General features: G+C 48.8%; 10 protein-coding genes and 2 non-coding genes across 12 annotated transcripts; 7 read left to right on the top strand and 5 right to left on the bottom strand.

The window, feature by feature from the left end:
• Positions 1-48: 48 nt before the first annotated feature.
• Positions 49-2,802, bottom strand: BDW43DRAFT_311142 (uncharacterized protein; the record flags this gene model as incomplete). Its single annotated transcript, XM_032047123.1, has 1 exon — positions 49-2,802. One exon carries the CDS (start codon positions 2,800-2,802, stop codon positions 49-51), a length of 2,754 nt encoding a protein of 917 aa, XP_031900263.1.
• On the top strand, positions 2,400-3,422 carry BDW43DRAFT_276270 (uncharacterized protein). The gene has a single exon (XM_032041935.1). It carries the CDS (start codon positions 2,889-2,891, stop codon positions 3,084-3,086), a length of 198 nt encoding a protein of 65 aa, XP_031900264.1. The 5' UTR covers positions 2,400-2,888; the 3' UTR covers positions 3,087-3,422.
• On the bottom strand, positions 3,115-4,921 carry BDW43DRAFT_87222 (branched-chain amino acid aminotransferase). Its single transcript, XM_032050629.1, has 2 exons — positions 4,654-4,921; positions 3,115-4,592 (listed from the first exon to the last, which is right to left on the bottom strand). The coding sequence occupies exons 1-2, from the start codon at positions 4,727-4,729 to the stop codon at positions 3,526-3,528; spliced, it is 1,143 nt and encodes a 380-aa protein (XP_031900265.1). The 5' UTR covers positions 4,730-4,921; the 3' UTR covers positions 3,115-3,525.
• Positions 4,922-8,668: 3,747 nt separating this feature from the next.
• BDW43DRAFT_276274 (uncharacterized protein) lies at positions 8,669-9,598 on the top strand. The gene has a single exon (XM_032041936.1). The coding sequence runs from the start codon at positions 8,754-8,756 to the stop codon at positions 9,366-9,368; it is 615 nt and encodes a 204-aa protein (XP_031900266.1). The 5' UTR covers positions 8,669-8,753; the 3' UTR covers positions 9,369-9,598.
• A 1,188-nt stretch (positions 9,599-10,786) lies between these two features.
• On the bottom strand, positions 10,787-10,858 carry BDW43DRAFT_t113. The gene has a single exon. It is a non-coding gene; the product is annotated as a tRNA-Thr (tRNA).
• A 739-nt stretch (positions 10,859-11,597) lies between these two features.
• BDW43DRAFT_t111 lies at positions 11,598-11,695 on the top strand. Its single transcript has one exon. It is a non-coding gene; the product is annotated as a tRNA-Thr (tRNA).
• A 659-nt stretch (positions 11,696-12,354) lies between these two features.
• Positions 12,355-12,678, top strand: BDW43DRAFT_311145 (uncharacterized protein; the record flags this gene model as incomplete). The annotated part of the gene is made up of 2 exons (XM_032047124.1): positions 12,355-12,369; positions 12,421-12,678. The coding sequence occupies 2 exons, from the start codon at positions 12,355-12,357 to the stop codon at positions 12,676-12,678; spliced, it is 273 nt and encodes a 90-aa protein (XP_031900267.1).
• Positions 12,679-13,435: 757 nt separating this feature from the next.
• Positions 13,436-13,885, top strand: BDW43DRAFT_311146 (putative alpha-L-rhamnosidase A; the record flags this gene model as incomplete). The annotated part of the gene is made up of 1 exon (XM_032047125.1): positions 13,436-13,885. One exon carries the CDS (start codon positions 13,436-13,438, stop codon positions 13,883-13,885), a length of 450 nt encoding a protein of 149 aa, XP_031900268.1.
• A 638-nt stretch (positions 13,886-14,523) lies between these two features.
• Positions 14,524-15,897, top strand: BDW43DRAFT_87254 (uncharacterized protein). Its single transcript, XM_032050630.1, has 2 exons — positions 14,524-14,891; positions 14,949-15,897. Exons 1-2 carry the CDS (start codon positions 14,851-14,853, stop codon positions 15,739-15,741), a joined length of 834 nt encoding a protein of 277 aa, XP_031900269.1. The 5' UTR covers positions 14,524-14,850; the 3' UTR covers positions 15,742-15,897.
• Positions 15,898-16,066: 169 nt separating this feature from the next.
• BDW43DRAFT_311148 (Alpha/Beta hydrolase protein) lies at positions 16,067-17,818 on the top strand (the record flags this gene model as incomplete). The annotated part of the gene is made up of 3 exons (XM_032047126.1): positions 16,067-16,870; positions 16,923-17,511; positions 17,568-17,818. 3 exons carry the CDS (start codon positions 16,067-16,069, stop codon positions 17,816-17,818), a joined length of 1,644 nt encoding a protein of 547 aa, XP_031900270.1.
• Positions 17,818-18,822, bottom strand: BDW43DRAFT_276281 (uncharacterized protein). The gene has a single exon (XM_032041937.1). It carries the CDS (start codon positions 18,737-18,739, stop codon positions 18,062-18,064), a length of 678 nt encoding a protein of 225 aa, XP_031900271.1. The 5' UTR covers positions 18,740-18,822; the 3' UTR covers positions 17,818-18,061.
• A 1,688-nt stretch (positions 18,823-20,510) lies between these two features.
• BDW43DRAFT_311150 (uncharacterized protein) lies at positions 20,511-20,846 on the bottom strand (the record flags this gene model as incomplete). Its single annotated transcript, XM_032047127.1, has 2 exons — positions 20,511-20,618; positions 20,682-20,846. The coding sequence occupies 2 exons, from the start codon at positions 20,844-20,846 to the stop codon at positions 20,511-20,513; spliced, it is 273 nt and encodes a 90-aa protein (XP_031900272.1).
• Positions 20,847-22,340: the final 1,494 nt, after the last annotated feature.

The following is a 22,340-nucleotide window of genomic DNA, read 5'->3' on the forward strand; positions in this document are numbered from 1 at the left end:
AAAAAAAGAAATAACAACAGAACAAAAAGATATAATGCAAAAAAGAATTCACTTCCGGCCAAAAGCGGGTCGTAATTTCCCCACCGTCCCACTAGACAAGATATCGCCCGCATCCGCTCCACTATCGCTACTACTATCACTCTCCTCCTCGGACTCACTATCAGACGGGCCAGAGAAGATATCTTTATGCGGCTGCTGTCGCTGTCTCTGTACCTTCTCGGCCTCAGCCTTCGCACGCGCCTTCTCGGATTGCTCTTCACGCTGTTTCCGGAGGAGACCCTTGAGCGTTTGGCGGGGTGCTCGGGGGCCTGTTGGTGTTGATTGAGAAGAGGTTGGGTGGTCAATTGAGGACTTATTCTGGGATGAGGGGAGATTTAGACTTGTGCGGCGGAGGAGGTCGGCTTTGGTTTGTGGGGTTGGTTTGGGGAGCTGGTTTTCTTTTTCGGATTCGGAGCCGGAGCTGGCATCGGACGCTTCTGATTCGGAGTCGGAGCCGGAGCTAGTTTCTTCATCGGATTGGGGATCGGGTTTAGAGGATGGTTGCGACTCTGGGTTGGGTTTGGTTGTTGTTGGGGTCTTGTCGTTCTGCACCGCTTCGGCCACTGCTGCTGCCGCTTCTGCTGCCTCTTCTTCGGCCTCTTCGGAGTCCGAGCCCTCTTCGTCGGAACCGGATTGTTCTTCTTCGGAGTCCAAGCCTGACTGGGAGACCGGCTTGGCTTCGCGTTTGGAGACCTTATCTGGAGGAGATGGTTTGGTTACGGAGTTGGGTACGGCGCTTTCTGTCTCTTTTTCAGAGCTGGACTCTTCCTCTGACCCGGACTCCTCGGATGGAGTCGGTGGTCTCTTTGGTGAGGAGAGTTTCTTGGATTCTGACTGTCTGAGAGGCGTGCCGTTTGGTCTTGGAGTATGGATTTCGACCTCCCAGTGTCCTTCAACTTCTTCTTGTTGACCATCTTCTTCCTCAGATTTGCGGCTTTTCTGTGACGCTGGGACGTCTTTCGACATGAGCTTCTTTGAATTCGGTTTGGGCGTCAGGATTTCAACGTTCCAGTGTTCCCCGGATTTCCGGCCTTGGGAGCATGTCGTTTCGGGGCGGGACAATTTTCTTGTGGCTGGTGTGCCGTTTGGTGTCTGGGACCTGGGGCGTTGGGTGGGCGGTGCGTTGGACTCGTTGAGCTCGAGAAGCTCTCGGTTTAAAGTTTTGAGATCCCTGATTGCGTTATGATACCTTTCTATCTCTCTTGTCCGTGTTTTATTTTTGTTGTTTATCATAACCTGCCATCTCTTTGACGCTAGCTTCAATTTGCGTACGTAGTCGCCTTTTGGATCCAAATCTTCTGCTCGAAGAAGTTCTTCCTCGTACTCATTCGTTTCCATGTTTACTTCTGCGAATAGACCCGCCTCTGCCTTTTCTTTCGACTGATCCTCTGTTTCTTGGGAGGCGGGCTCAGGGAGAACACCGGATTTGGCGGCTTTCTTTTCTTCCTTATTGGCGGTCTGGGGAACTGATTTCGGAGCAGGGACGGTAGGAAAGACATGGTCTTCTCCGGAGAAGGACACGGACCGGCGTTCGGGGGTTCGCTCGGCAGGCGAGTCCTTACGGAGAGCAGATTGGAGTTGTTTGACTTTGTCTGCGGGGGTTTGCAGCTTGGCGGGCGTCGAGGGGTGCTGGTTAATTGAACTGCGACGGATAGGTGCGCTGCTTGGGGGAACAGATGTGGGGGACAGTCTTGTGTCATCCGGGACCGACGCGGACTGTGTAGAATCTTTAAAGATATCAGCTATCAAGAATGTTTCCTTGCGAGGAGGACTCTTCGTAATACCCAGACCAAGACCGTGCGAGGAGGCCGGTCTCTCTGTAAAGCTCAAGCGTCGATTAAGCCCAGAGAACGACGGCGCTCTATCAGCGTCACGTTTGCGCGCTCCTAGCGGGCTGCTGAGCGGCGTCCCATTGGCTTTGTCCGCGTTATCGGCATCCTCCTGAGGCGCATGATTCGGTGGTTCCAGACGGGCCTGCTTCTTCGGCTCGAGCTCCTCGGGGCTCAGCTTTCTCTTGAGCACTCGCATTTCGGGCAGGCTATCCTCCATGGTGACGTCGTTGTCCGGGATCTGTTCTTCGCTCTCACCTTCATCCACGGTCTCCATCTCGGCCTCCACATTCCCATTGACCTGTTCGTTTTCGTTTTCACTTTCATCTTCGTCCTCGCTTTCTCCTTCTTCGTCCTCGCTTTCTCCTTCTTCCTCCCCGCTCTCCTCGCTTCTATCCTCCTCATCCTCCGCCTTCACCTCCACCATCCTCCCACCATTCACCCCCTCCTCCTCACTCTCCTCCTCACTCTCCTCAGAAGACTCCTCTTCAATTGTCTCAAAAGTCCCCTTAAACCCCTTCCCCTCCCTTCCCCCAACCCCCCAATCCTGATCCACAGAAGGAAATCTCACAGGCGCATACGGCGCCGGCCGTTGAACAACCCTAACAACCCCATCCTGGTCATCCTCATTCTTCCTCGCCCGCGCCTTATTCACCCACACATCTGCCACCGTCATATCCACGTCCAAATCCACTGAGTCGCGATTATCATCGAGCAGCTTCTTGATATCGAGGGGCTCGGCATTGGGGCGCAGCTTGATCCATTTTGAGCGGATTAGGTTGGCGAGTTGGCCTAGCGAGACTTCTTCGGGGTTGGGGAGCGCGAGGAGGAAGGAGGCGGGTTTTGCAGTTTGGTCGTCATGTGCTTCGGGCGTTGGTTTTCGGGAGAGTTGTTCGCGGGGGTAGACTTTTATTATTAGGCGGAGGAAGACCATTTTGCATTATTGGTTTTTTGGAGATGGGGGTATGGTTTTGAGATTGGATTGGATTAGATTTGAAATGAAGAAGGCTGGCTGACGCTATGCAATGCTGGACTGAGACAAAGGAGGAAGTTGAAGGAAAGAAAAATCAGAAATCAGAGGAAGCAAGATTGGGGCTGTCCTTCTTATTGTTTTGTGTTTTCTGTTATGTGGTGATGGTGTTCTCTGGTCAATTAGTCTCCCTTGTGTTATTCGCGCCTTTCACTTCGCATGGCGGTTCCTCCGCTGTGATGAAGTGAAATTGAAGGGGAAGAATAATTTGATGGGGGTTCTGTTATTTTGGTTGACCGCCCGAGAGTAAGGCGCGGTTCGGGCCTTTGGGGGGTAGTTTTGTTTCCGTGGTTGATGTACCGAGTTTTGGCTGGTTAGTGTTGGGCATTTTGGATTCTTTTTTTCCGGTAATTGGGTTTGGTGTATTTTGCTCTTGCTTGCTATTGGTTTTGCTGTGTCTTTAGGTAGGAGTGTATTCTGAAAAGTGTGGATTACTACGCAGATATGGTGGGCTATTAATAGCGTGTCTCCCAAGGCTCCCCGAAAAAGAGAAAGGCAAAAAGCAATGTGGGAACTTTTTGTGATATATCGAACCAATGCTACCGGAGGAAATATACTATGTAGGAAATTGTTACAGAAATTAGCTCATGCCATCAGATCACTTCCCACCGTCACGCAAATCATGGTTCATGGCACATTGACACCACTTGGATCGGTCTCACCACCGGCAGTAGCCCAGCCAGCCGGCGGCCTCTCCACGGAGAAGGTCCATCCAAACTTGTCCTCGATCTTGCCGGATTGGATTCCCTTCAGCGTCTGCAGCAGCTTGACGCACACATCCCCACCGCTCTGCCCGTCCTCGCCCGCCTCATATGCAAGCCGATCGCCCCGCGACCGCATTGTAATACTCCGGATCGGCACCAGCGCAGCCGCCGTCCCGCAAGCAATAATTTCCTTGAACTCCTTGAGCTCCTCGTAGGCAATCCGGCGCTTCTCAACCTTGAACCCGAACACGCGCTCTCCAATGTCACAAACAGATGCCGCCGTCACCGAGTCAATGACGTTCTTACTATCCGGCTGCACGAGGGTCACAGCACCCGAGGCATCCTTCCGCACGCCGATGAACGCCGACGTCGAGAACTCATCGATCTCCGACCTCGTCCGACTATCCAGATGCAGCGTGATGCCGAATCCCTCGCTATGCGCGCGTCCGCTGTGCCGCAACACCGGCGCATAGTTTCCGCCCACCTTGGCTGACCCCGTGCCCTCCGGCGCAGCGCGATCAAAGTCCTCCAGGATCAGGGCATCAACGGCGTTCACGCCGTGATACACGCCCGTTGGCATGACAAAGACCACAAAGGTATACTCGTCAGGAGGCGAGAGACCTAGCTGCGCCGAGGAGCCGAAGACCAGTGGCCGGATGTACATGGCGGCGCCGGTTTCATGCGGCGGAACGAACTCGGCATTGGCTGCGACGGCGAGCTTCACGCTCTCGACGAAGAGTTCCTCGGGGACGGGCGGAACGGAGATGAATTCGGCGGAGCGACGCATGCGCACGGCGTTGCGGTCTGGGCGGAAGATGGTGATGGACCCGTCCGGGCGGCGGAAGGCCTTGAGGCCTTCGTAGGCTTGTTGGCCGTAGTTGAGGCCGGGGGCCATGCCGTGGATGCCGAGGTAGGGCGAGGCGACGAATTTGGGGGCGCTCCATTTGCCGCCTTGGCTGTGAGAGAAGTGGCATTCTACGTGGCCGTTTACTGTGGGAGGTGTTGGCGTTAGTGGGGTATATAAATAGATGGAGGGGTTGTAAGTATCTACCATCGCGGACTTTAAAACCGACATTGTTCCAGTCAATGGAACTGACGGGGGGAGGCGGAAAGGTAGAGGAAGCCATTGTTCAAACGAGAGATGAAGAGTAGAAAGAATTGAGATTGTTGAGGTGAAAAGATGGGGGAAAGAAGAAGTAGTAAAAGTAGAGGGAATAAGCTGATGATTCATGCTTGGGTAAAGTTGGGCCGAAAAGAGCTTAGCGCCAGTCAAGTATCAACAGCTGAACAATCAATACGATCACATCTTTCACCACGAATAAATAGTTAGTATTGCTCAATTCGTCTGGATATCCCTTGCGTTGTCACCGTTGGATCATTTGAACTTTCGAAGGGCCTCGTATCTGCTGACGTCAGATTATACAATACCCATGGAACTCGAAAGCGATGCTATAACCACACTCTTGAAATTGCAAGATGAGTACGACCCAAACAAATCATTAAAATCCCCACTACTCTCTGTATATAAGGGTGGGAATTGGGTAATTTAAGGCGACAGTGGGAGTTCCCCCCCTACATTCCAATGCAACTAGGGCTGCTTTCTTAGTCTGATGTGCTATATCGTAGTGACGAATCGCCTGCCTCGATTTTCCTGGGAGTGGCCAAACAGGCATCATATCCGCAAGGGGGTCTGCATGAATGAGTATCAGCTGATATATACCGGGCCACCCTTTTCTTTTCTTTTCTTTTCCAGTCATCAATCCCAAGCCACTGTGCTCGATGTAAGACTGAGGTAGGACAAGTGCGTCGTTTTTCAGAAGGAAATTCGGGCTGGGTCCCAACTTTCGGTGCATAGGTTATACACAAAGGCAAAACAGTCTGTAGCACCGGTAAGCATATGGACTGGCGTATCGGGAGTGAAATTACACTTGGTATACTGAAATTCTCAGATGGGATACTAGACAGACTACCTCCCTCAAGCTACTCAGGCGTGATCTCGTGCCTTCACAGAGTATGCGTGTATCTGAACCCGCAATACTAAGACCATGGGAGTGAACTATGGCTCGAAATATGCCCGATGCCAATCGAAAAAGCAGATAATGGTCAGTACTTGCGACGTTTTCCGGCCTCAATGTGACTTGGAACCAATGTTTTCCGCAATATTGGGGCGTGAGTCTGGTCGAGGAGTGAAAGTATGGCATAGGCCGCTCATTCCTCTTGCGGTTTAAGCGAAAACGTGATCTGATGAATTACAAGATAGTTTCCGGTGATGAGTCGCTCGGAGACACAAAACTGTGTATAGGCTGTGAGCAAGTATATGTTCGCTAACCTGCGACTTACGCACCATTATGGTCAAGGCCGCCCTGGAACTGGACTTGGGTTATACTAAGTATATCAGAGCGGATGACTCAATTATGTGAAACCCTTCAATGTAGTATCATTTCTTTCAACTGCGGTACTGTTTCGAGAAGAAAGCTTTCGAGAGGACAGCAAAAATGTGCCTCAAGCTGGACCATTTTGCAGGGTATGAGTCGATAAGGGGCTACATAGTATAAATATTAGTCTCGCAGAACCAGTGAATATAAGAAGGATATCATGGGGCCTTTTCAGGCCGATTATTTAATGAGTATCCTGCAAAACATCGACAAGCATCCGTGGTGGAGAACCCCATATTGATTAAATCTATAGAAGCTAGGTCCAATTCTCCACAACCAGAGACAATGCAAGTCTAACTCTAGTCAATCAATGACACTCACAAACATAACTATCCCACCCATTTCAACCTCTATTTAAAATCCCCAAGAAGCATAACAATTCTTCCCTCACATCCGTCCAACCCATTCGCCTGCTAAGCTGAGCCCAGAGTAATTTAACCTGTGCATGCGTTTAGAAATAAAGGCTTCAGAAGTATGGATTTTACTTATGTATGTATATGAGGACCTATACAAGAACTCATACATACAAGATGAAGGTCAGATGGACCTACTGGTGATATTGGTTATGACCGCGAAGTGGATTGAGACGGACCATTGCCTGCTTGAGGGCTTCTTTTTCTGCAGGCACTAGTATAGTGCCTGGAAATGCCTTGGAAAAAATCTCCAGTACTTCTTCAAATCCTGCTAAGGGATCTATCCTTAAGGTACTAGCCATCCTTGCTGCTAGATACTGGCTTAGGTTCGATGGGCCTCGTGCCCTAGCTATCCCCGGTCATCAATAGGCTGTTCCCCGGGCTGTGCGCAGCAATCCCCCAACGGAAGCTAACCAGTAGAATAGCCTGATCTGGATGGCCCTTAGGCAACCCCAGTAGACTTAGGGTATACTGCCTCTGGCGTCTATCTAGCAGGGCTTTCGCTAGGTATAGAGCTGCTTCTTTGATAAGTGGCCCAATTGGGGTAATTTTTAGCATCCCTGTGATTGCGCGTGCCTGTCGATTTACATATATTGGAATGTGGTCAGATGGATAACGCCTAGACAATGGACGGACCGGTGCAGGCATTGCATGGCTAAAGCCCTCAGACACGTGGAAGACTAAGCAGGTGCCGCTAGGGCAGGGGAAAGAGGTCTCTGATACAGAGCTAGCAGGTGCTTATAAAGCACTTGAAATAACTGAGCAGATAGGATATAAAGGCTCTATTAGGGTTCTATTAGATTCTCAGGCAGCTATAGCCCGGCTACGAGACAATGGAACTGGCCCAGGGCAAGTTGGGCAGTTCAGGCCCAAGATATAGCTCAAAGGCTTAAGAATCAAGGATGCCAAACCACTATTCAATGGGTCCCAGGCCATCAAGGGGTCCTAGGGGATAAGAAGGCTGACCAAGCTGCTAAGGATAGCTGTAGAAAAGGCCCCCAGAGATATAGACAGGAGCCTCAGTCTAGTGTATCTACGCAGAACATGCACTGAGGCAAACCAGGCCCAGAGATAATAATGGCTTGTACGAGCCCTGGAGAAACGATCCTACAGGGCCCAACAGCGCTACCAGCCCCAAAAAAGATGGAAACTAGACTCGGTAGCAGGAACAGCACCAAAGCAGCTCGCTCGTTGATGCTATCAGCTCAAGGCTGGGCACGCAGCAATACCAACCTACCTGAGCCAGATAGGGATCCGAGACTCACCTAGATGCCAAAGCAGCCAGGCTCCACAGGAGACAACAGGCCATCTACTGGTGGAATGCAGACAATGGCGTCACCAGAGACGGGCCTTATACTGGGCCCTAGTCAAGGCAGGAGTATCACCACCTGGGTGGGGAGAAACCCAGAATGCCATCTCTTTGAGGATCAGAGGGCCACAAAGGCCCTAATGACCTTCCTGGCTACAACAATATCGGATGTTTCCCAGGGGAAGCAACTAGGGAGATAGATAGAGCCTCTAGAGATAACCTTTGGGGCCTAGAGCTGGTAGAAGAAGCAGAAAGTAGAGGGGAAGGATAGTAGAAAGGGCAGTCTAGGCACGCCTAGATGACGCCCAGCAAGTAATGAATATCGAGGAGGGCATGGCCCAAAGGCTCGGGCACAGATAGGCGGCTCGGGCGAGGAAAAGCATTAGAATGAACACAGAAACGATAGAGGGGGGCTGATAGAGCCCCTAGGGACCATTTAGAGGCAGTGGCTTAGGCCACTGCCTAGGCACATGTGTCTGTCATAGCCAACGGCTCGATACGGACGTTAAATTTGGTTAATAATAATAATAATGAGGTGGACTAGCGCTTACAAAGGATTTTGAGGAGATGCAGATAACTAAACAGGCTTAATACGACTCTATATCGTTGGATATCGCTGTAATTTTCAAGCATTTACGCCAATTTTTATCGTTGCTTAGTGGTGCCTATGGTAGCGGTATATAGGAGCTTGAATAGCTTCAAATTTATCGTTGAGGTGGAATTACTGAAGACCTTGGCACAGAAAGAGCCGGTCATTATAAATGGTCATAAAACTATGCGCAGCGAGCTGAAGCTGGAATACGAGTTATGATTAACTTACCATGCCCCGTGGTGGCAGTGCAAGGCTCTCAATTAATATTGCCCTTGTTTACTAGGAGAACTAAAAAATGTTGTATGCCCATAATAAGACTTGGGTTCATCCCTCGAGTTATTCTTCCTATATTTTCGTCATCCATCTTCCCATTACGGGATCATCAACGCGTATTTCCTCCCAATGGCTGCATCAGACCAAGCATACCAGCAGCAAGAGTTCATTTTCACCCAGACAGGGCCTATGCGGGTCAACATGATAATTGTTCCTAAGAAAGATGAGCAAAATCCTCTCTACTTCATACACGTCAAAGGATCAATTAGCGATAACACGGATATCACAATGCATGCCGGTACCGACAAGAGTGATCAGGTTCTCGGTAGCTGCAGGTTCAGCAAATTCTACACCACTAAAATGCTCCTCACACTCGGGGACCAGAAATCGCATATGATGTTCTCACCGCAATATGGCTGCTATAGTTGGTCTCTATTGGCTATTCGTCACATTCATGGGAAGGTGCAACAAAGAAGGCGGGAATTTCTATGGAAAAGGACCGAAGAGTCGCGAGTGTCGGGCTCGCTAGGCCTGGAGTTATGTGGTGTAGGCACGGCTGACGTTTATGCTGTGTATTTTGGAGCTGCACCGGGAAGCAGAAAGGTGGGAATACTGCGGGTTAGAATTGATTTAGGCGATATGTGGAAGACGATGGTACTTTTGACGCTGTCTGCATTACTGGAGAAGGAGCGCCAGAGAAAGGCTAGAGAAGAGGGTATTCGCACTGTGATGTTGGTGTGCTAGTATCCGAGTTTGTTCAGTTATCTTGGTGACCTACAAGCTTCGGCTTTTCGTACTTAACATAAGGAGTTTCTTATATGGAGGAGTCCCCCCAGTCTACGTGGCTTTGCGGGCGGAATACGGAACCCCGCAGACGCTCTACCTGATTTAATTGTCGACAGACTTGAAGATAAGAGCTGCGCCTTGCTGAATGAATCCCTTTTCCGTTTCTTAATTGAGCAACTAGTTATGATGGCTACGGTTCATACCACAGATTGAAATTACTTTGATATGGTTATACTTACTACCCCTTTACCCGCAACCCGCAACTTACTTCTTAAGGGTGAGATAACACAGGTAATTAGTTAACCGACTACAGTTAAGCATCAGCCGGTGTGCAGACTAACGGGATCTTAACAAGTCCGACCATATACTAGGATTTCTGGTCTTGATATTGTTCGGCTTCTACGAAGCACAATCCGCCATCGATGTACTGTCGATTTGTGTTTTCATTATCGTATTCAGCATACTCAGAGCTGTCAGTGTAGAGGTTCTTCCGGAATACAAACTACTAACCATCGCCGCAGCGCTGTGTGTGGTAGTCGGTGTTGGCCTCTTTGCGCTGTGGAAACCCAGAGTCTCTGATGGCATGAAGTACGGCCCTCAAGTGCTCGCCGGTGTTGGTGTCAGTGTACTCTTCGCCATCTGCATGTTCCCCGGGGAACAAATGAATGTTAGTCAGCTTGTTGACGACGCAGGCCTCGCTATCGGCATCATGGTGTCGTGCCGTATGTTCGGCAATATGACCGGCCTTACGATTAGCTCGACAGTCTTCCAGAGCGTCTTCGAGCAACGTATCGCCAAGCTAGGCCAACTACCCGGAGAACTCGCGCTCCACCTCGAAAGTGGCCGCGAAGGATTTGATTGAGGGTCCTCACGGTCATTATATTGGTTTAATTTTTTGTAGACAGCATAAGCGCCCCGGCTGTTTATAGGCAAGCGATACAGTGGAGAAAGCAGGACCGCTAGTGAGCTGAATGCTATGCAGGTATAATAGTTAGAGACGTCAGGATTCGCATTTAACTGCGACGTACATACATACTTGATAGTCTCGCGTCATACAGCCAATGCGTTGGAGATATAAGTCAACCCAGCAGTAACGGTGGATAGCCGAAGCAGATATTCACCTATATACGTAACAATTCATGGTCTCATTTTAATCATCATCTAGATGAAATACATACAACTAACCGAAAGGGGCTTGAGAAATGTTAGTTTACATAAATAAGGTAATTAGAGTGCAGTTAGACGGGCGGTATGCCGAGGATGCGACAGAGAGCAACCCTAAATTGATATTCCATCAACTAACATCCGCACAGACAGAACACTAAATCCTGAGCTTTTAAGCCCCCAAAAAGCTCGCATAAAAATGCAAAAAGAAATGCCCCCACACCGGTTCGAACGATGGACCTCTGCATTACAAGTGCAGCGCTCTACCACTGAGCTATAAGGGCAACTTATTGAGAAGTTTAATGGTACTCGACAATATATTCCATGCAATAAATTAGTCCCAAGGTCCATATCCTTGGTCTGGTACAGAGTTTCTACCCGAGCCGGTTATACCTTTTGGAAGCACTCCCTCTTGGCGAAGGGCATACGGGTAACCTCTTGGTCTAGAGACTAGAGGCAGTGAAGCACCGGCTACACTGCTGTCCTATAGCTCCCGTAATCCCTATACAGCTCCCATGGAGTGCGATAAATCTGATAGTAGCCATCCTATTTTGGAGCTATGGTAGTTAGACTTGTAGGTTCTGCACTGAACACACTGAAATAGTAGCGGCTTGGGCTGTGTGGTTTCGGTGCAAGACAGAGGTAAATTATATTTTCTTTTGGGATATCTGGGTTAAATCTTCGGACTTCCTAGCCAGGTGAGTGTCTTTGAAGGATTTGAGGGGCCTTTTCAACCTGACTACAGTGGTAGTCTTTTTGACTCTTCGCCTATAATATATATTTCCAATGTATTAATTCCTGGCCATATTTCGAGAAGTATAGACAATCCAAAGCTTAGAGATAAGCATTCACGTGACCCATAAGTCAGAAACTTGAAATAGAAAATGTGGATGACCACAAGATATCAGAATCTATAAAGAAAACTTGGTTTAAAGTCGATTTTTTGTCACCCCGGGTATATATCAAACAAGTTGGGAAATAATTTTTGTATATTTTTTAATAACCCGAAAATGTCAAAAACAAGCCCTTGTAGCTCAGTGGTAGAGCGCTTCACTCGTAGGCCTTTGGCATCCAAAGGTAGTGACATGAAGAGGTCCGCGGTTCAATCCCGCGTGGGGGCAATTTTTTATTTCTTACTTTTACTTAACATTTTGCAGGATTAAATGCCCTGAATGTCCGCCCGCTGACGCGGATATCAAATTAGGGTTGCATCGTGCGGCAGATGGATCTGACCGCCACCGCTACCGCCCTCATACCACCCACCACCATGGCCGGATCTTTCTGCATAGAACCCGAGGACACGAACCCCATGAATTGTCAGCAGCCCCCGTCGGGAGCAAATCAATGTTGTCTCTTTTTTCGTAAAGTGTCGTATAGTTAGTTATGGCAGTTCATTGCCGTCTGACTCAACAGAAGGGGGTCACTCAAGATGACGCAGTCCACCCACATCTATAGTGTTTTGGAGTCTCGTTGACGGACATCTATATTATATGATGCATTTAACAGTTACAAGTGAAGCGTTGCTCTACCATATAAAAAGTTCACTTGCATTAGTATATTAACCGGGTTTGTTTGTACCCCTGTCAAGTATTTATGTCACATTTTTGTTCTCCCAAAAGATTACTGCCACAGACATCTGACAAGGCTGTACTGCAATCTGCCGCATCCTATACCCCAGTAATCAAGTCTTATAACTACTACACAGATCCATCTTTATCAGTTGCTTATAGGCCCTAAATTAAATTACGTCCCCATCACCCCCCTTGAAGAATCAATCACCATGATTCAACTGAAAGTAACCCCCCCGCCCCGTGCCACCTCATAAAAGCTGTCTCACGTGTTCTAGGAACTCCCCCCTCCCCCTCCTTATTCAGAAACCCAGCCGTCTCCCGACCTAGATCAACGCTACGATGAGGAAGCCGCTTATGACGACTACCAAGGGCTCGAAAGAGTTAGGAGGAATACTATCCGCCCGGGTGCTATTGAGCGTTGGTGGAATCGTGGCCTTGCTCGCCGTATTTGTTGTATTCTCTGCATAATCATGGGGGTGGCTGCGCTACCATACGTGATCCTCGCGCTCATGATGAGCCAATATAGGTTCTAGCCGTCGGGAACGCACCTTTTCGTGATTACCCAGAGCCTCTGATCGTGTATTCGGCTGTGATGGGAATAGGGAGATTTGTGGTATATTATGAGATTTTTGGCTCACTGTGACAATTTTGTGGTTCTTATGTGTGGTTGCATGGGTGCTTTAGTTGTATACAGGCCGCGCTGCAAGGCGTGATACTGGTTCTACGATACGAGATGGTACAACCTAAGCGCGTGTCAACATCATCGTCGTGGGTCGTTGAGAGGCATGATAGAAGGATCATGTGACCAGGGCCAGATGTCGGTGCAGAGTTCAACATCCCATACGCGATGCGATGTTATTAGTAATATGTATATATCTGGTGACGCCGGGGTTAGGATGATTCAAGTACCGACATGCCTCAAAAATCCATCGGGGAAAACCTCGGGGGATAGACAAATATACAGGCTCCCCCACAAAAACGCCATTTTCTGGGGCATTGATTGACCAGGACTAGAAACTCGGCCTGATGATCCCCCGGTACACTTTTTGCAGTTCCTGTGGTCTCCCATGATGTTACTTCTATTTGAAAAGACCGTAATAGCCTATTATCTTCTCTTTTCTTGTCCTCACCCCCCGAGTATGTTTCGGCATTCCCGGGAGCACAAGGTAGAGAATATCACTTCCGGTGACGAAATCCGGTTATGTTTGTGTACTTAAGGTTGTATATAGTACCGCTCGACACAATGGCCAAGCTTTGGACTTATCGAGCATTCAATCCCTTCCAGCAACAATGCGACCCCCAAGGTCCGCCTGGCTCAGCCCGGCTCTCCTGGCTGTGACTTGCTATGGCGTGCCCTACAACGAATACATCCTCGCTCCGACATCACGACACCTCACCCCCCCCCCCCCTGAAGTCCTCCAAGTCAATGGCTCTGTTACTAGCTCCTCCGCCCTGATCAGCCCTAGCAGCGGAAACACCACGTTCGATGGGCCCGCCTCAGTGACTTTCGACTTCGGCCGCAACATAGCTGGCATTGTGTCTCTGGGCATTGGCTCTTCATCCACATGCGATGCCTTCATTGGCGTGACATTCACGGAGCCAAGCTTATGGACTAGTAGTCAGGCTTGTGAAGCCACTGCTGATTCGGGACTGACTCTCCACTATGTTTCCCTGTTGGCCGAGGACCTGGCACATACACGGCCGAGAAGAAGCATACTCGTCGTGCATTCCGATACTTGACCCTGGTCACAAACACAACTACTGCAGTGTCTGTCCGCAATGTCCAGGTCAACTACACATTCAGAAATGCTCACTTGAAGTTTTTCATAAGCCAGGTGCATCCAACGTTGTTCGAGCGAATTTCAGCAACGGTTTGGTGTACCTGATAGGCGGTAATAAAGTCTATATCCATGTAGCCCTAAACATACGAGAGGGCCTCAAATTTGGGTTGCCCTTCGGCCGATACAGTTTGAAGTGAACATTGTACAGAGCTTTTCCGGTTCTCATCAGGTAGAATAGTGAGTAACCACACATGGTTTTGCTTCGCGCCAAGTTTATCATATTTGAAGCTTACTTTGGATGGGGTTCAAGGCTTGAGAAGATAATATTTGTTTGACCGCTCTAGAAACGAAGACAAGAAGATTCGATGAAGCCTTCTTTTTATGTCAGGAAGTCCCATTTTGTAGCGACAAGGCTGGATGATAAGCTGCGAGGGTGTTTCCAGATTGGGGTATACTAAAAGAAGCAAGCAACCCTTTTTAGACCAATGGAAATGTTGAAATGCATCTTAGCGGTCTCGCTTTAAAGGCTGAAATACAGCCAATAGATGTGAGAGCGTAAGCATCTCTGGCGAACACGATTGTCTCCGACAGTGGGCTAAGCTAGGCGTCGAAGGAAGCATAGCATACAGGGCTGCTTATTTAGAGTAGTTTTAGGGTTACATTGGGTTATTATGGTCCTCGGCGGCTTGCGTCCAATTAAAAAGAAAACATACGAAGCAATGGGACCCTAGCAATAGCATCGGAAGATGTTGAAAGCAGTAAAGTGAAGAAGCACAAGTGGAACCAAGCCTCACCAAGACATGTATCTTCCCCTCATTTTCCCAAGAAGCGGGGAAAGCCATATAAAAGATGGGATTTCTTCAATCCTTTCCAATGTGATTCTCTGTGCCTCCACCTCATTTTTTCACATCGAAAATTATCAAAATGCCTCGAGTCGCTATCGTTACCGGTTCAGCCCGGGGGATGTAAGTTATATATGCCCTCTTGGTGTCTATATCGTATCAGTGCTAAGCAGTTCTAAGTGGAAAGGCAATTGCCCTCCGGCTGGCCGCAAACGGTTATTCAGTTTGCATAAATGATATCATCGACGCAAAAGATGCGATCACCAGCGTCGTAGATGAAATCAACACCACGATCTCTCAAGATGGATCCTCAGTATCTTCTCGTCCCCGGGCGATTGGCATAGCCGCTGATGTGACTTCATCCTCCGCCGTAGAAGCGATGGTTCAAGAGACGGTAGAAAGGCTCGGTCCGTTGACGCTGATGGTCGCGAACGCGGGCATCGCGCAAGTCAAACGACTTCTTGACGTCACTGAGGCCGACATTGACCAGGTTTTCTCCGTTAACTTCAAAGGTGTGTTCAACTGTTACACACATGCAGCCCGTCAGATGATTGTCCAGGGTGATCCGCAGACCGCTGCCGGGGTTGGGGTGTACAAGATTGTGGGGGCCTCGTCTATCGTTGGGTTTAGGGCATTCGGAGCGTTAGGTGTCTATTCGGCTAGTAAGTGGGCGGTTCGGGGATTGACGCAAGCCATGTCGATTGAGATGGCACCACACAAGATTACGGTCAATGCATATGCGCCAGGTGTGGTGGGCACGGCAATGTGGGATAAGATTGACGAGGAGTTGGGCGGGATCGAGGGCCGGTCGCAGGGGGAAACACGGAGAGTGTACTCCAACAAGGCAGTCCTAGGACGAACGAGTGAGCCAGAGGACGTGGCTGGATTAGTTGGAGGGTTCCTGGCAAGTCAGGACTCGGACTTTGTGACGGGTCAGACGATGGTAGTCGACGGTGGGATCGTCTTTACTTAGGTTTGTGTGAAACTTTGATAGGATGGCCCTCATTCCCACCCTACAACATCCAGTTCTACCCACACACTAGCTAGTACTGGAAGCGTTAATGTAAACCCTGTAGGCTAATACGAGATTCCCCGTTTGTCCTTAAACCTAATAATCAGCATGATGTCAATCATCCGAAAGCAGTAAAACAAATAGTACGAGGATATCAAGCGAGTACGAGTCCAACCAGATCCGGAAGTGACGAAGTCTATAAAAGTAGTGATCGCAAACACTTCAAGCCCTTAGGAATGGCCACAGCTTTAAAAATAACAACTGAATCAGACAAGCAAAGCAAGCCATGTACTCTGGAAATCTCCTCCTATTCCTCCTCGGCACAACAATCTCCCTGCTCCAGACCGCCACTGCCCTATCCTTCCCCCAGATCAGCCTTGGCTACGCCACCCATGCCCCAACTTTCATCAACACCACCGAGTCTGGCACAAAAGTTGGCCTATACAACAATATCCGCTTCGCACAGCCACCAACGGGGAACCTCCGCTTCCGCAAACCAGTCACGCCCCCACTCCCCGAAGGCGGCATTCAAGATGGTAGAGACCGACTCTCCACCAGCGACTGCGTCAGCTCTGTGAACGCGCAAGCCCCATTTCCGGACATAAACGGTACCGCCTGGGGACAGGAGGATTGTCTGTTCCTGAATGTGTGGGTGCCAGAGGGTGTGCGGGAGGGGGATAACGTGCCCGTTTTGCATTGGTTGCATGGAAGTGCGTGGGCGTTTGGAAGTAAGGATATGTTTGGGGATGCGTTTGGCTTGATGGATTTGATTGAGGAGAAAGAGGATAAGTTTATCTTCGTTGCTAGTAACTATCGGTTGGTTTTCCGTCCCATACTAAGCGAGAGGAATGTTGCTGAATTTGATGACAGAATGGGTGTGTATGGGTGGGTTTCCTCTTCAGATGAGGATATGGATGCTAATGTAGGGCTTCACGATAGCGTTGCTGCGTTGGAGTGGACGAAGAAGTATATCTCGCGTTTTGGGGGTGATCCAGACAGCATCACGGCTATGGGGCAGAGTGCGGGTGCGGCTATGATTTCCATGATGATGGTGGCGAATGGGGGAAACGGGACTCTTCCGTTTCAGAAGGTGGGATCTTTTTCTATTTTGAAATATAGGGAAGTTGTGCTGACTAGTAAAGGTATTCCTGTCATCTCCGGGCCTAATGCCGAGAAGGAATGTTACGGGGCGTCGCCAGGAGGTCTACGATCAGGTTCTTAAAGCTGCGAACTGTGCAACACTGGCTTGCCTCAGGGAAGCATCGCCGGCTGCACTAGCTGCTACAAATAAGAAAGTCCTAGACCTCCCCGGTGGCTCGGGAGGAGGCTCCTTGGGTCCTGGTATAGGTATTGGTCCACTCCCGGACGGGAAGCATTTATCCGACGCAGTCCCCATCCTACTACAACAAGGCCATTTCAACAAAGGGGTCAAGGCAGTGGTTTCCGGAAATATGGCGGCAGAGGGGACGGGAATTACTCCGGATGTCAGTACGCCTGAAGACTTCGCTAGACTGATCCGACTGCTGGTTCCAGGAGCTAATAATGGTACCATTCAACGCATTCGTGATATGTATCCATACCCAGACTCCCAGCTGCAAAGGGCCGCGGATGCTTGGACAACCGATGTCGTATTTGCTTGTAACGCGAGAGCTGTGGCGAAAGTGTACGGGAACAAGACCCAGCGGTATGTGTTTTCAGTGCCGCCGGCTAGGCATGGACAGGATTTACTCTGTATGTTTCTCCTACCATCTGAATCTATCGTATCGTTCGGATATTGACAGCTACAGACTACTTCTACAGGGAGGATACCAAGCTACCGGTTACGAACGTCTCTCTTGCAAGAGAATTCCAAGCGGAGATCCTTGAATTCTCCACAGGAAAAGATAGGAATGACACAGATTGGCCATTGTATATCCCAGGAACAAAGATGGTCAACGTCACAGCTGCTGGGATTGAACAAAGCGTTGACCTTTGGGCGAGGCAGCCTAACTGCGATATCATATTGAAGACTATCACGGATAAGAGGAACGGGGCGTGAGAATTTGACATATCCTAGCGATCTCAAGAAAAACATGAAACCCAAACGACCGTTACAGAAGAACCAAGCCTTATTGTATCATATTGTTACCCTGTCCACATGTAGCAGCTGATCAAAATCCACTCTCTCTACCATCCACCAAAGACTCATCCCTGTAAATAACAATCCCCATCTAAATCCAATCCTGGACTTCACATCTACACAAACCCGCTTCAAAAGTCTATATCCAACCAGCCAACCAACTCACACCCCCACCCAATAGATATTAACAATATCCTGATCCTTCCTCGGCCCCTTAACAACATGTCGACTCGCCCAACTAACCACCTCCCCCTCCCTCACCCGAAAAGCATATGCCGTGCGATACATATCATTAATACAAAGATGATTCCCCCTCGCCCTGTAAACCACCGTATCCCCCCCAGCCCCCGGCGGCGCCGGCGCATCCACAAACGTCTCGCCTTCCCCCGGACCTTGATCCTGACCCTGACCCTGATCCACAAACTCAAACTCATGAAACAAATAATCCGGCACATCACTCCCCACCTTCGCAAACCAGATGCTAATCCGCCCCTCGTCAAACCGCCAGATATATTTCTTCGTGAAGCGCAGCCCGACGCCGACGCTTGGGTGCGTGCGCAGGCCTGGCGGTGTGGGCATCTCGCCTTCTTCGTGGTAGAGGATGTCTTTTGAGCATGAGGTTGAGCTTGAGCTTGATTGGGGATTGGTTGGGATTGGAAGGGGTGTGAAGGTTGCTGTGCCGGTCAGGGAGCCGTTGATGTCGAGGGGGTTGTCGCTTTTGAGGGTGCGGTGAAGGGTCCATTTTGGTTGGCGGGTGAGGGAGGTGAAGAGGGTTGGGAGGAGGTTAGGGGATAATTGGGGGCGCATTTTGGGGTTTACAGTTGACTGTGGTTGGGTCATTGGGGGGTTGGCATTGTCTTTTAGTGAAAGTGATAGTGGTGGTGGTGAGAGAGAGGGTATAAGTGAGCTGCAGTGGAGGATTGGAGGTTCGTGTTAATGGAATGCGGGGTGGAAGTAAATTGACTTTCAGTCTTTTAGGGTTACCGGTAGGTGGGTCCTTTCTTATCAGATCAGATCGACGGTGTGAAGAAATATTGTTTATGTTGATGAGTAACATCTATGGTCTCGATATTTTGCTCTTGCGCTGCTAGAAAGATTTTTATGTGTAAACCTTCGCTTGAGATTGTGTTTATCAATTCACCTCTTAAGTACAGCGCATGCTCAAGCAGATGGCTGGCCGAAAACAAGGATATAAAGTTCCAGGTGATGCTCTGTCAAGGACCGCGTGGAGACAACCCGGTTCGGTTTCTGGCATGCAGCATTTGAATGGCGCTTTGCCACTTTCTTTTTGCATCTTAAATACTGAGAAGGGAAAAGAAAGCTCTGAGCTTATTCAGGTTTGTTCATTTCGCGCAGTGAGGATCCAAACACTATTCAGCAGTGATAGAAAAATGCGGCCATCTTGCTCTACGTCTCAAGTGGAAATGCAGAAAGTCTGATCGGGACATCCACATCTAGTCAAAATCCTGAGCCTACGATAACATAACACATCAATGGCCGACCGCGAGAGATTCAAAGAAGCCCTCGGACCCCTCATCGCTGAAATAATGGCAGATTTTTCACAGAGGGGGATTCCACCTCCACAGAAAGACCAATTTGGAAGAGTGTGCATCAAATACTCTTAAGGATCCAAGATGGCCCTCCTGGCAGTCGCGTAATAGTGTCTAACTGAGAATATCCAAGGCGGAAAGCTCAACCGCGGCCTCACCGTACTCGACACCGGCCACTGCTTACTACAACGTCCGCTCACCACCACCGAATTCCAAGGCCTGAGTACTCTCGGATGGCTAACGGAGATGTTCCAAGCCGCATACCTAATATGGGATGACATCATGGATAAGTCTGAGTACCGCAGGGGTAAACCATGCTGGTATCGTCAGGACGGAGTAGGCTTAGCCGCGGGTCAACGATGCCTCGTTACTGAAATCCTCAATTTTCGTCCCTCTCTAGAAGCATTTCGATCAACATCCCGAGATCTAAAATTCATTGAGCTATTTAATGAAGTTGGAATCCGGACGGAGCTGGGACAGCTCTGTGATACGACCACGCAGCTTGGGGATCGTGGGAGAGTATTTCCAGGCGCAGGATGATTATTTGGACGTTTATGGTGATTCGGCGCTTACAGGGAGAGTTGGTACCGATATACGCGATAATAAGTGTACGTGATTTGTTGTGGAGGCTCTTTGTCGCTGTGATGTTAAGCAGCGGCGAGTTCTTGACCTATCTTACGGCCGCTGGGATGATGTCGCTAAGGACAAGGTTAAGAAGGTATTTCAGGATCTGGATATGAGGATGGTATTTTGGAAATATGATGAGGCAAACGTTCGAGAGCTACAACAGGAGATTGAAAAGACTGACAACAGCAATAGGCTAAGAAAAGAGGTCTTTGAGCTAATCCTCGGCAAGATCCAACATCGAGATAGGTGAGGAAGTTTGACAATGTACATTCAGGCTTGAGTAGCTGAGTTTTATATACTATCTAATCTGATATTTCGGATATCATCTACAAAAGATGACTCTCAACTAAGGTAGATATCATAGGGGTAAGTCTTATCATGTATCGCCATCGTAGGGAGGCAAACTGCTCATCTGCAAACAGCTCCACCAGGTGTTAGCATCTATGGGCTGTAGCTAGCATGACCCAGCCGGTGATGAACTGCTCCAGTGGCTTCTTCAGGTCCTCCTTACCCTCCAACATCTTATCCACAGAGGGAAGAACCTAAAACGAAAATCTGTTAGACTTTTTTCCAACGACATGAAGGGACCAAAGGGAGCAACGCACTTGTGGAGTATAGAAAGTCAAATGTCTCAAAACATCCAAGCGTTCGACTTGATGTGCCTCTCCAAAGTTTGTCATGAAGTCCCCTTTCTCATTGATGAAACGTTCTTTGTAATAAGAGAGTATATCATTAGTGAGGTCGATGAACAGGACCGTCTCCTGTTTCATCGGGAAGTACTGCATAAGTTACTTCTCAGAAAGCAGAGTATTCGGCCAAAGCAAGTGGAGGAGGACTTCAGCGTCGCCAACCTTAGTGCGCAGGAACATGGGCAACAACCGGGAGTCAAATTAATCATTGAAACAGCAATACTGTCCGTAATAGCGGAAGAAGGATCAAGAGTCATACTTCTGTCCAAAGTGTTGTAAGTCCTCCGTCAGTCCCTCAGTGGCATCATCAACAAGAAACATGTACACTCCCTGGATAGAGCACAGGGCTTTGATCTCGAATGGAAACGGCGTGGAGGCCTGATGGACAAAAGTCACAGTAAGCTTGAGCTTTTTCTGCACGAACTTTCAACCTGCTCGCCCATATGCAAGCTTCTGAAATAGTTCCAGACCGTCTCTTCAAGGATATATGACGTCTTTGGTTCTAACTGAATACCTTCTAGGTAGCCTTTGATCAAGGTCTTTACCTGTGTGATTTGAGGGCTTTGGCCAGATAAATGAGAGGGTGACTCCAGGTCATGGTATGCGAAAATCTCTTTGCCTTGCATAGGAGCCATGGTAAAGGCACAGAAAATCTGCGATGATGGTTAACTTAGGCTGGGGGCTTGGAACTTACACATAATTTTCACCCAATACCACGTTCTAAGTAGATTTACTGACCGGGCTCGTACCTGATGTTGCATGTAGCACATTTCCATTGCCTTTTTGATGTGGTTTGCGGGTCTGGGTTTTGTCTTTTAAAAGCTAGTCCATATCATCAGCCAGCTGAGATTGCCAAAAGTACCGATTTGCAAAGCTCAAGCTGACTGGAGCTGAGGATGATCGACCAGAGTTCAAGTAGTTTCTTTTTTTTCTGAAAGCTGATTGCTGACGTAGGCCCAGTAAATCACTGTAGGAAATCGGTCACTCCCAGTACCATGCATTAGTAGTGTATGGAGCTGAGCTCGACTTAGCCAACCCAAGCGACAGGATACGGTATCTTTCTTTTCTATCAAGGTAGGAAATAGACCAGTACACACACAACTTCGAGTTGAGTATCCGTCACCAGTTCTTCAGAGGTACAAAAAGGTTTTATATATTTCTAACAAAGTCTCTTAAACAACTAAGTCTTGGATCCTGAATGGTTCTCTCACTGAGTAGGACCGCAAGAAGAGGATACTACGAGATACAGTTCCTCCTAGGCGTTGAACCTGTGGGATATCCACACAAGCCGCTCCTCTAAGAGACAGCCTGTCTAGCACCAACGGATTAAGCGTATCTTTTGTCATAGTATCGGATATCCCGTCCCGCTCGTGAATATACTGCATTATCATATGACGATAGTAGCGATGGTTCTCCTTGAAATAACCTTCACCCCTTGTACGTTTTTACGGCTGTCACAGATCTGATCAGCTCCCTGAAACTGCTATAGAGCTTACAGTTAATATCAATCAATACCTACGGAGACAATATGACCATGCATTATTTCAATACTATCGCTGAGGATATAAGATATAA

The sequence above is a fragment of the Aspergillus alliaceus genome, assembly GCF_009176365.1.
Source record: "Aspergillus alliaceus strain CBS 536.65 unplaced genomic scaffold BDW43scaffold_22, whole genome shotgun sequence".
In the NCBI taxonomy this organism is placed as follows: Eukaryota; Fungi; Ascomycota; class Eurotiomycetes; order Eurotiales; family Aspergillaceae; genus Aspergillus; species Aspergillus alliaceus.